General features: G+C 29.3%; 1 protein-coding gene and 1 long non-coding RNA gene across 10 annotated transcripts in view; one reads left to right on the top strand and one right to left on the bottom strand.

The window, feature by feature from the left end:
• Positions 1-12,817, top strand: part of LOC125847314 (heat shock 70 kDa protein, mitochondrial) — a 39,941-nt gene that overhangs the window by 21,786 nt on the left and 5,338 nt on the right. The window contains exons 2-6 of one of the 9 annotated variants that reach the window (XM_049526965.1): positions 2,903-2,979; positions 3,069-3,147; positions 3,258-3,824; positions 3,912-4,532; positions 4,907-5,951. The exons of 2 other annotated variants lie outside the window; for them this stretch is intronic. In XM_049526965.1, the coding sequence (XP_049382922.1) occupies positions 2,903-2,979; positions 3,069-3,147; positions 3,258-3,824; positions 3,912-4,532; positions 4,907-5,530 (1,968 nt within the window). In that variant the 3' untranslated portion in view covers positions 5,531-5,951. Of the gene's footprint in view, positions 1-2,902; positions 2,980-3,068; positions 3,148-3,257; positions 3,825-3,911; positions 4,533-4,906; positions 5,952-12,817 lie in introns of those variants that run through there. 6 more of the 9 variants (XM_049526982.1, XM_049526977.1, XM_049526962.1 and 3 more) reach the window with 6 other exon arrangements.
• The window catches only part of LOC125847398 (uncharacterized), a 12,408-nt gene continuing 4,957 nt past the window's right edge, over positions 5,367-12,817 (bottom strand). The window contains exon 2 of the long non-coding RNA XR_007444438.1: positions 5,367-5,498. This is a non-coding gene — a long non-coding RNA (uncharacterized LOC125847398). The remainder of the gene's footprint in view (positions 5,499-12,817) is intronic.

Here is a 12,817-nt window from a genome sequence, read left to right as displayed (position 1 = left end):
CCCTCGCCGTCCAACTTTTGGTCTAAATATGCCCTTATGGGCGTTAGTTGGCCTGCTGGACATATCCAGCTCATTTTTCATTTCTTTAAATGCCACATGGAATTGCCATGTTATTTTGACTTTACAACATGACATTTATATGAAAATGGAAAGGGATCAATTACACCCCTAAAAAATTCGAACCCATAAACACCTAATTCGACCCATAAATCAACCCCTCCCCCCCTTTTAAATAAACTACCCGATCCGTTTTCAACAATTTTGTTTAAATTTTTATTTTTTTGGTAAATTCCGAAAAATAGTAATTGATTAATAAAAAATAGGAAAAATATGAAAAAATATATAAAATTAATGCCAAAAATTCACAAATAAATATTGTAACCTTAAATTCAACAATTTCAACAATTTTTTAAATTTTTTATTTTTTTGGGTAAATCCCGAAAATGAGTAATTGATTAATAAAAAATATGAAAAAAATATAAAATTAACGCCAAAAAATCACAAATAAATATAGTAACTTTAAATTCAAAAATTTCAACAATTCTTTTTAATTTTTATTTTTTTAATAAATTACTCATTTTCGAAATTTGCCGAAAAAAAATAAAAATTTAAAAAAAATTGTTGAAAGTTTTGAATTTAAGGTTACTATATTTGTTTGTGATTTTTTGGCGTTAATTTTATACATTTTTTATTAATCAATTACTCATTTTTGGGATTTACCGAAAAAAATAAAAATTTAAAAAAATTGTTGAAATTGTTGAATTTAAGGTTACAATATTTATTTGTGAATTTTTGGCGTTAATTTTATATATTTTTTCATATTTTATTAATCAATTACTAATTTTTGGAATTTATCGAAAAAATAAAAATTTAAACAAAATTGCTGAAAACGGGTCGGGTAGTTTATTTAAAAAGGGGGTTGATTTATGGGTCGGATTAGGTGTTTATGGGCTCGAATTTTTTTGGGGCATAATTGATCCCTTTCCATTTTCAAATAAATGTCATGTGGTAAAGTCAAAATGACATGGTAATTCCATGTGACATTTAAAGAAATGAAAAATGAGTTGGATATGTCCAGCAGGCCAACTAACGCCAATAAGGGCATATTTAGACCAAAAGTTGGACGGCGAGGGCATGAGTGAGCCAAACTTTAAACGGAGGGTATATCTAGACCTTTTCGAATACTTTAGGGGCATATTTGACCCTTTACCCTTTTTTAAAATATAGCTATGGATGTTACATACATAGTACAATACTATATCATGTAATTTTTTTTTCTTCAAATTAATGATTTGATAAAAATAAGTTTTGGTGAAAATATACTAAATATTTAAAATTATGTACACAAACTAGTAATATATTGCATATTTATAGTCATAAAATAAATTTCTTTCGTCGAAAATGAACAAAGAAGTACAATTACGAAGAAACCCTTGGCTATATACCATAGACGTACCCTTATTATAAAGTTAAATAAAAAATAAATTTAATAAAACTTTATAAATAATTTATATTATTTTTATATTACGCGTTGCTAAATGGTGCGGCTAAATGGTATGTTTTGGGGCTAATAACGAAGTTTTTGAAGCGGTTGTTTGCGTGGATAAAGGAATAAGTTTTTTTATTACAAACCTGTACTTTCTTTGACGCTATTCAAGGCACAATAAGACTACCCACATACAACATTTTTGAACAATTTTATGTTGTCAATTATCACGATTTAATTTTAAGAATCAGTCAAATTTTTTTTTCTGTTTTTTTAATAAATATTTTAAGTTGTCAATTATAACGATTTATTGTATTTTATACATAATTTTTAACGATAGATTAATTTCAAGAATCANAACCTTTTTAATCATGTAATGCTTTGTCTTCTTTTAGATCTTTCATATACTAATATTTTTTGATGATGATTTTAAATCTTGTTGTGAATGGTTTGATCTTACTATTTCCGAATTAAAAATTTCACATTCTTGATTTTAAAATAAACATCACTTCTTGATTTCTTGAAAGAGTTGGTTTGTGTTGTTGATCGCTGAGCTCTGAGTTTATGGCTTGTTTATGGGTAAAGAATTTGTTCTATTTTCTGTGGGAGATCAAGATTATGGTTATAGAGATTGTCCGGTGAATTACATTGAACAGAAAACTGTGATTGGACTATACACCCACAAAGGAGATGCCACTGTTATGGAAAATAAAACAAACTCCAAAGAGTAGATTGCCTAATATGTTGTAGTAGCTCCCAATGTTTCCCTTCAAATGAGGAAAAGACCCTTGAAGCTAGATGTTATGATAAAACTTAAGAAACCTTTTCTCCAAAAAAAAAAAAAAAGAGAGGGGGGGAGAAAACTAAAGAAATGAACATCAACTACTTTAAATCTTATTGTCAATGGTTTGATCTTACTATCTCCGACATGAAAGACTTAAAAAATTCACTCTTGATTAAATTAAACATCGCTTCTTGATTTCTTGAAAGAGTTGATATGTGTTATTGATCGTTTATCTCTGAGTTTTTGGCTTGTTATTGTCTGTGGGAGATCAAGATTATGGTTATAGAGCTTGTCCGGTGAATTACATTGAACAGATAATAGATGGGACTATACACCCTCAAGAAGACGCCACTTTTATGAAAAAACTATACACTCGCAAGGCTAGATTGGCTAATATGTTGTAGCTTTCAATGCTTCCCCTCAGATTAGGACAAGACCTCAAGTTTAGATGTTAGGATAAAACTTAAAGAAATCTACAATGAACATCAACTACTTTTGCCATTATGTAATGGGCTTGGAATAGAGTGGAATGAATAGTTGATTGGTTTGAAAAATCTTGCTAGTAGTTGCTCATTTCCTAGCTTTTAATTATCTAACCTTTATCCGTTATGACTGTTTTTTTACTTGTGCAGTTTGCTTCCAACACCAAGCCTTCATGGTGCCCATCACATTTTGGTGCTAAATGGGCTGGTCTAGCTAGACCATTCAGGTATGCGGCTTGTAGCATTGTTTTCTCCTTTTTATCTTGTGGTGTTGTTGCATCTGTTTCTGTGTAAGCTTAATTGTCTTCCATTGTAGCTCTAAACCTGCTGGAAATGAAATAATTGGGATTGACTTGGGTACTACCAACTCTTGTGTTGCTGTGATGGAGGGGAAGGTAAGGATTATATTTGTTGAAATGCTAAACTTTTGTTGAGATCATTCATGTGATACTGTATGATGGCTTTGGTGGATTATCTATATTCCCTGATGCTCTTGTTTATGCAGAATCCTAAAGTCATTGAGAATGCTGAGGGGGCAAGAACAACTCCTTCCGTGGTTGCGTTTAACCAGAAGGGGGAACGACTTGTTGGTACTCCAGCCAAGCGTCAGGCAGTGACCAATCCCGCAAACACACTTTCTGGGACCAAGCGTCTAATTGGTAGACGCTTTGACGATCCTCAAACGCAAAAGGAGATGAAGATGGTTCCTTACAAGATTGTGAGAGGCTCAAATGGAGATGCTTGGCTTGAAGCAAATGGACAACAATATTCTCCAAGCCAAATTGGAGCATTTGTTCTAACAAAGATGAAGGAAACTGCAGAAGCCTACCTAGGGAAATCTATTAGTAAAGCTGTGGTCACTGTTCCAGCTTATTTCAATGATGCTCAGAGGCAGGCAACAAAGGATGCTGGGCGAATTGCAGGTCTTGATGTGCAAAGGATTATTAATGAGCCTACTGCAGCTGCGCTCTCTTATGGTATGAACAACAAAGAAGGTCTTGTTGCTGTTTTTGATCTAGGTGGTGGAACTTTTGATGTTTCAATTCTGGAGATATCAAATGGCGTTTTTGAAGTAAGTGAAATTTGTGGTGCTCTCTAAAGCTGTGTATCTCCCTGTGTTTTCCCGTCTAAACTCATCTCTTTACTTACTTCCATCCAGGTCAAGGCAACCAATGGTGACACCTTTCTAGGAGGAGAGGATTTTGACAACGCATTGTTAGAGTTTTTAGTGAGTGAGTTCAAGAGGACTGAGGGAATTGACCTATCAAAAGACAAGCTTGCCCTACAAAGACTTCGAGAGGCAGCTGAGAAAGCTAAGATAGAGCTTTCATCAACATCTCAAACTGATATTAACTTGCCGTTTATCACAGCCGATGCATCAGGGGCTAAACATCTGAATATCACACTGACAAGATCAAAATTTGAGACATTGGTGAACCACTTAATTGAGAGGACAAGGAATCCTTGCAAGAATTGTTTGAAGGATGCTGGAGTATCTTTAAAAGATGTGGATGAGGTCCTCCTTGTTGGAGGTATGACTCGGGTTCCTAAGGTGCAGGAAATAGTTTCTGAGATATTTGGTAAAAGCCCAAGCAAAGGTGTCAATCCAGATGAGGCAGTTGCCATGGGAGCGGCGCTTCAAGGTGGTATTCTCGGTGGCAACGTTAAAGAGTTGCTTCTTTTGGATGTAACTCCGCTATCTCTCGGTATTGAGACATTGGGAGGTATCTTTACCAGGTTAATTAACAGGAATACCACCATTCCCACAAAGAAGAGTCAGGTGAGTTTTTTTGGATAATGTGATCTCTTGATTTTTCTTATCGTCTTGTCTCGCCTGATGTGGTACTCCTTCCATCCAAGATCCATAGAATTTTTTCCATTTTAGGAAATGTGACCATTCTATGTTTATACAAAATTTCAAGGATTCAAATTCACTAAGCAAAACATTGAATTTTTATGTGGTTTTTCTTTGTGAAAATTGCCTTTTGGTACTATTTTTATTTTCTTCTGTCATCGCTAGTATGATTTACAAATAAACACCTTATATTTCGTCTCTGGTCAAATATGGATCTTGGGAAAGATGACACATGTATGTCCAATGTAATGTATGTTTTTGGTAGTGGTTACAGTGTGCTGCTTCCTTTTGTATTTCAGGTGTTTTCTACTGCTGCTGACAACCAAACTCAAGTGGGCATTAAGGTATTACAAGGTGAACGTGAAATGGCATCTGACAATAAGATTTTGGGTGAATTCGAACTTGTAGGTCTTCCTCCGGCGCCAAGAGGCATGCCTCAGATAGAGGTCATGTTTGACATAGATGCAAATGGAATGGTCACTGTGTCCGCCAAGGATAAGGCTACTGGCAAAGAGCAGCAGATCAGCATCCGGTCATCTGGTGGTCTGTCGGAAGATGAGATAAACAAGATGGTCAGGGAAGCTGAGATGCATGCCCAGAAGGATCAAGAGCGCAAGACACTTATTGATCTCAGGAACAGTGCAGATACTACCATATACAGCATTGAAAAGAGCTTGAATGAATACAGGGACAAGGTCCCCGCAGAGGTGGTTACAGAAATTGAGACAGCTGTTTCGGACTTGAGAGCAGCAATGGGGACTGAAAACATTGATGATATCAAGTCGAAACTTGATGCAGCAAACAAAGCTGTTTCCAAGATTGGAGAGCACATGACCGGCGGCGGTTCTGGTGGTGCGTCCAGTGGTTCACAAGGAGGAGATCAATCACCACCTGAGGCTGAATACGAGGAAGTGAAGAAATAATTTTTTTTCTAGGCAAAACAGAAGAGCGAGCGTCTATAGATCTACTCTCCTGAAAAGGAACTTCATTTTTTCCATACCCATCTTCCAAATATTCTAACTAGCAAAAATGCTAGCGTGTTGACTTCTTTTCACTAGAGATGTGAGTATAATTTTTGGCGAGCAACTCGATTTATTGAAATTGGCACTTTGTTGCCTCTTGGTGCATTACACGAATTCATCAGCTGAACGTGTGGTTGATGTATAAAACATCGTTATTTGCATTGCTTCTTGGTAGATTTTGAAGAATTTCGATGAAATATTGTACTTGTTTGAAGCTCATCAGACAGAATAATTGGTGGTCTCCGAATGCCCAGAATTGTGCTCGGAGTTTGAACGCATTCCAACTTGCGATCTGTCTCTGAAAAGAATCCATTGCAAGCTAGCTATTGTCTCTAATCATTTGTGTTGTGTAGGTTAGTTTATCGTCTTGGCTTCTTTTTTTCACAGAAATAAGTTTTACGTATCATTTAACACAAGCTATTTTTGCAATGTCTCAACATTGTAAGTCCTTTTCCATGTTGCTAGAGAACTCTATGAGAACTCCGATTTTACTTAAAATCTTAATCTCGACTCTTTTCTTTTCACTATAATCCCACTCTCTTTCAACCCAATTTGAAGGGAAAAAAACAAGCAAATTGAATGGTTATCACTGAAATTTTGTGTTTAGATAATAATTATTCTTGCAGTTAGAGCGTCAAAAAATCAACTTAGTGAGTTTGTTCGAAGGATGCAGAACTTGAACTTTCCATGGCCGAAACAGAGGAGGAACCCATCAACCTCTTACAAGATTTCCATCAATCCTCTAAGCAAAAAAGAGCTCTGAGGCGCAGGTCGGATCTAAGGATTGTGGAATTACTTTAAGTTCAGAAGGCCCAAGATACTCTGGACAACGAGGAAGTGGTTGGGATGATGGGTTGAATAATTTTGCCTCTCTTTGGGATTTGCAGTTAGGTGGGTTTCTTCATCCAGATAGGTGTGTTTGGTATTTTGTAGCATAACTGTTCTGTTATTTATAAAAAAATAAATTTGGGGGTTGAAAAATAAGTGCCCAACTATAATGTTAGTATGTTACTAGTATTAAATTTGACAACTTAAATAGGGGTTTCGTTTAGGTTCTTGTTGATCACATCTGATAAAAGCAAATTCATTCTGGAAACTTGTATCCTCCCATAAGATGCTTAGGCTATGATGCTCTCCTGTCTTTACCTTAGAACCACAAAAGGTTACAAAAATAAAAAGATTTCTATTCTATTCTACTTATAGTTTATATGTGCCATGATTGTCTCAATGAGCTCAACTTTCCCTTATAATAGCCTTATCTGTTTTCTTATATGTGTTTTCTGCAAGGCAAGGATTTGCATTAGGCATGGCAGTGTTNAGGAGGTGCTAGAAAGATATGTATTTAATCACTCAAAATATGAATTTAAATGCTTTTCATGATTTTCTTAGTGCCAAGATATTAAAATGTCACTGAGTCTTTTTGGTATGTATATCAGTTACTCCCTTTAGTTCTGCATACTTCTTTTTTATTTTTTCTATGAATTGTAGTTTTTGATATATAGTTCGGTTTGTATATTTTGTTATTCATTTTTTAGATTTGCAACCGTATTCAAGATTTTGCAAGTTATATGGGATTAAGTTTTACATGTGTTACTAACTTTATTAACTATGGAAAGAAGCATCATGTAAGTGTTTCTTAATAGTTTCACATTATCAAAAACTTATTAAAGTTATTAATAATTAAGGAGTTAATTGTTAATGTTGATGTACCCATTGTTCGTAAAATAACTTTATCATTTTAGCTACAACAAGAACACAAGTTTAGATGTGGAAGTGAGCATAAGCAAGACGAAGCATAAGAGGAGCACAATTCTTTGTAAGTATCTTGCTTCTTATTACAAAATTTTAGAGTTATTGAATTCAAATTAAAGACAATATTTAAAGTTCACATATTATTATTATTATCAAAAATAATTTTTAAAGGATACTAATACTTCATAATCTTTAACAAAAAAAGAATAAAAAGATAAATTTATAGAAGGAACAAAAAAATATTAATTACTAATAAATATGTGACTGAAATAATGCTACATGCACAATGAATAAAGATTTGTTCAAAAGATAAGGATATTTTTCAATTTGAAATAAGATAAAAAAGAATAAGAAAATAAATCAAGAAAAGGATGAAAAATAATTAAATTTGATTATATACATGTTGCAATAATAATGCTGATAATTATCAATACAAAAAAAAAGATCACTATATTAACCAAAAAATTACAAAATATTACGCTTATAAAAGTTATAATTTTAAAAATGAATTAATCTTTATTTTAGAAAAAAACCATTTATCCAACTAAATAAAGAGGTTTTAAAACTTCTTTGCCACCTAGCTAAAAAATAGGACTAGATAACTACTAATTAATTCATATTGAATTTTGAATTTTGAATTTTGAATTTTAAGTTTTAAACAACCCAATTAAATAAATAAGTTATGGATGTATTAATTATTTAAAGCTTATATAAAGTCATAAATTAAATATAACTAATCACTTTTAAATTTCATCAATCGTTAAGCAATTGGTGAAAGGGATTTACTCTCCATTATGCAAAGAAATCCTAAACTTCATTTTGTCAAGGTAATCATCAATTTTTATCACTTCTTTTTAAAAAACTCATGAATCAATCTTCATCACTTCTTATTATATTTTGGTATGTATAGGATTGTTTACCGAAGAAAACAAGCATACAACTCCTATAATTTTTTAACGCAACAAAAAAAGTAGAAAGATTTACAGGTATGAAATTTATTATAGGCTAAATCATAGATCTATTTGATATATGCTAAAGAAAGAGATTTTGTGCTTGACGTGTATCCACAAATATTAGGTATGTATTGAAATTTTCTTAATTTTCAATTTTCTATTAGTGTGTAACCATTGTCATAAAAAAATCAACAGAACATATAATTTTTATCTATAAATTTTTGACTTTTTATTAATGCTTATATCTTTTATATTTTTGGATTAATTTTCAGATTTTGCTTTCGTTTATATGGATGATGAAAGAGATGGAATGGTTGATATTGCTTGCTTTTTTATTTCTTCTTTTGAGACTAAAGAAGATAAAATAGATGACAGAAACTAGAAAGTTTGACTGCAGTTTACATAATCATGGTTATTTTTTTTAATCATAATAATAAAAATAATAAATAAATATACAAAGATTTTACTTGAAGAGAATGTAATAAGTAAAATTATCATTATCATTATCATTATCATAATAAAGAATTATCTTCTTTTTAAAGTCTTTTATAAAATTGGTTAGATTTAAAATTGAGAAGTTAATTAGTTTTAAATGATAAAGATATCTAAGAGGGTGTGGTTCCCTTTTTTGTGGGAAGTTATCACATATTTAATAATAATAATAATAATAATAATAATAATAATATTAATAATAATAATAATAATAATATTAATAATAATAATAATAATATAAATAAGTCTTTTTGTACGGTTATTTAAAAAAAATGTACATATTTTAAAAAAAAGTAAATTTGTTCCGTGGCGGAATTGTAAACAGAAAAATTGAAATTCAAAATTAAAATTTAAAAAATATAAAATACAAAATTCAAATTCCCACGTAAAAAAAATAAAAATGAAACATGTCAAGCTGATTTTTTTTTAATTTAAAAATAATTACCTAAAATTATTCAACTACTCACATACACCTTTTCTCTACATAGTCATAAATAAATCCAATTAAAATAATTATGAAGGTCTTCTAATATGAATTTTCTTCTTCTTCTTTTTCTTCTTTACTTCTTCATCTTTTAATTTTGTCTTAAAATGTAATTTGAAGATAATAAAATCTTAATTTTATGCTTGTAATCTTTCAAAATAAATAATCTGCAAAATTGTATTTGAAAAAAAAAACACGTAATGATAGTTGATTAATAAAATTTGCCAGTAATCTTTTAATTTTGAGTTAGGGTGAGGGAAATAGTTATTCCTAATATATAGGTAACTAATTAAAATAGGATTATGATTATTATTATTATTATTTAAATGAAAGCGTACAAAAAACATAGTTAAATTGTTTAAATTTTGGGATTGACAAGTTAATTAATTTTAAAAACACCACAAAAAATAGATTATTTAAATAATTAAAAAATATTAAATGCATGTAATAAGGTTAAATAATAAATTATTGTTTTATTTTTTAAATAGTTTTTAAATTTAAACGTATGTGATTCCTTTTTCTGTAGAAAAAATATTTTTAACTACCTTTCCACAACCTACATATTGATTGCAAAACAAATAATAATAATAATAATAATAATAATAATAATAATAATAATAGTAATAATCTTTATTTATTAGTAAATTAACTAAATTAATTAAAACCCGTAAATAAAATTAAAATTACAAACACAAAAGGAAAAAAAACTGACAATACGATTGAGTTCAAATTTTTATTTTTAAAAAATATATAACTTCCCATGTTTTCTAAAACGAAAAAAAATATGTATTAGGGACAAAATCCAAATTTTACCACTTGGAAATTTTAAAGAATTAGATTTAAATTTATCATTATTATTTTTGAAAAACAGATAATTTTGATAATGATTTTAAAAATGAATTGCAAAGCTTTATTTCTTAAAAGAAGTCCACATGGCAACGTTAACACAAATGCACATTTAATTTAATGTTATTAATGCGGTAAAATATATATATATATTACTTTTTTTTAATTATTAAAAGTGACATAAATCTTAAAGTATTCATAAATCTTATATCATCACCTCAGACAAATATGACAAATGTCAACATACAAAAAATATATATTAATTAACTAAAAACATATATATTTTTAAACTCATCAATTGATAAATAAAAAACTGAACAAATCACATTTCTAAATGCAAGATCCATTTTTTCTTCTTTATTGCTATTCAACTTTTTGAATTTTTAAAATTTAATTATAATTGTTCATGACAGATTCAAAATTTAACATTAACAAAAACTATCACTTTCAATATATATATAATTTATTTACTGCCCTGCATACATATTTAAAACTTTTACTAAATATTTTTATTTTTTTAAAAGAATTATAATACAATTAAACGTTCTTAATATTCTATTAGCTACATTGTCTATAGAGCAATATGGACTCCATTTAGAAAAAAATAAAGATTTAAAGTTGAGTGACAAAATTATTTACTCTTAAAATAAATAAAAAAAAAAACATCAGGTCACAAATTTTAATTTTTTTATTTGGCAAGTATTATTTGAGAAATGAAAAATGTTAGGGAAAAAAAGTTAAATATCAGTAAAAAATTATACAAGTAATTAAGAAAAGAAATTCTTTTGATTATATTTAGAAAAAATACAATGTAAATCTATAGCTAGAATTGTTGGATTGCAAAATATTTAAGAAGCAAATATATGAAAGTAAATAACTATGGTTAGGACTTTGCTTTAATTAATTAGATTTTAACCATTAGTTCTAAACCATGACATTTGTCTCCAATTCAAGCTAGAACTTGGAGAAAATAAAGAGAACCCGGATCCAAGATTTTCATTGAGGAAGGTAAAAAAAATAAATTATAATAATTCTTTTTAATTATTTAAAAGTGACATAAATCTTATATCAGCTAAGATAAATATGAGAAATATCAATGTACAAAAAATATATTAATTAATTAATATATATATATATATACACTTTTAAACTCATTAATTGATAGATATAGAGACCTATTTATAATAGAACATGCATATTCATTTCTAAAGAATATGCATGAATTTTATATTAGAAATTTAAATTTTAAAGTATTTTTACAACAAATAATTTAATATGAATTTTAAAGAGTGTATATTATTCCTTTTTAAAATTATTTATTTTAAATTATCCACTATTTTATTATTATTGCCTTTTTTATTTATTTTCAAATTGATATGAATTTAATGAAAGAATCCATTTTGATGGTAAGGTCGTGCTATATTACTTTTTTTTATTACTTTTGATGTTTTTTAAAATAAATAAAATAATTTATAATTTATTTTATTAGTATTTTAATTAGTATAAGTCTATAACTTTCTACTTTGTCTTTCTATTTCTCATTATTGCATAATCAACACTTAATTATATTTAGTATTTGTAAATGATATTTTTGAAATTTGCAGTTTTTGAATTATACATACATTAATACATATAATATTTAAAATTATTTTTACTTTTATGGTCTCAAATAATTCATATGAAAAGTTAGAATTTGAATTTTTTAAAAGAAAATAATGGCTTTATTAATAGTTCACTATTAATATTTCGAAAACTAAAAACATAGTTGATCATAGCTATTAGAATAATAATATTATAACAAATAAAATTGCATACTAAAGCATTTAATTAATGTAATTATATAAATAGGTATAATCTATTACCATAACTATTTAAAAAATATATTAACAAGTGAATAATAAATTTAAAAAATAAATTTTAATTTAAAATTATGACATTAAAAAAATATCCGCGCAACGCGCGGATACGAATACTAATAGCAAATAATTAACAAAGAGGCCCCCTGATTTCTAACTTTTAGATGATAAGAGGGTATATATTTTGTTCGGTGAGAATTAAAGTTTTTAATCATTTCTTCGAAAGAACCTTTCACTAAGATGACAAAATTAGTCAAAATGAAAAAAATGATTCAAATTTTTCATATTTGTACGGAGGTAAAAAGTCAATTTCAGAATCCATAAGTTAGCTATCAAATGGTCGACTACGAAACCCATCAAGGCTCCAAAATTGTATATTATTACGATGCCTCGATCGGCGATCGTTGAACGGACTACTTTTGCGATGTCTATCACATGAAGAAGCTCAGCAAGCCTTGCAAAGAAGTATGTTTTACTCATAGGGGCATAGTAATAGTTGTTTGCTGGGTTGATTTTGCTCTCTACCTTCTCACGGTGGAATGAAAACAAGAGAGGTCAACTGGAGTGGAAACTAAAAAAGGGGACTGAGAATCTGTGATCGATCCGAAGAACCACTCCCAGTCCCAGATACGATTCTGCTCCCCCTTCGTACTGCCATGAGATTCTTGCCCGGCTTTCTTTCTTCTATAAAATAATAAGTTATATGATAATGGATAATTTAATTTCTATAGAATTTTCATAGGGGCATAGTAATAGTTGTTTGCTGGGTTGATTTTGCTCTCTACCTTCTCACGGTGGAATGAAA

The sequence above is a fragment of the Solanum stenotomum genome, chromosome 1 (assembly GCF_019186545.1).
Source record: "Solanum stenotomum isolate F172 chromosome 1, ASM1918654v1, whole genome shotgun sequence".
NCBI lineage: Eukaryota > Viridiplantae > Streptophyta > Magnoliopsida > Solanales > Solanaceae > Solanum > Solanum stenotomum.
Note: the sequence above shows the minus strand (reverse complement) of the source record. Positions and strands in the feature narration are given on the sequence as shown.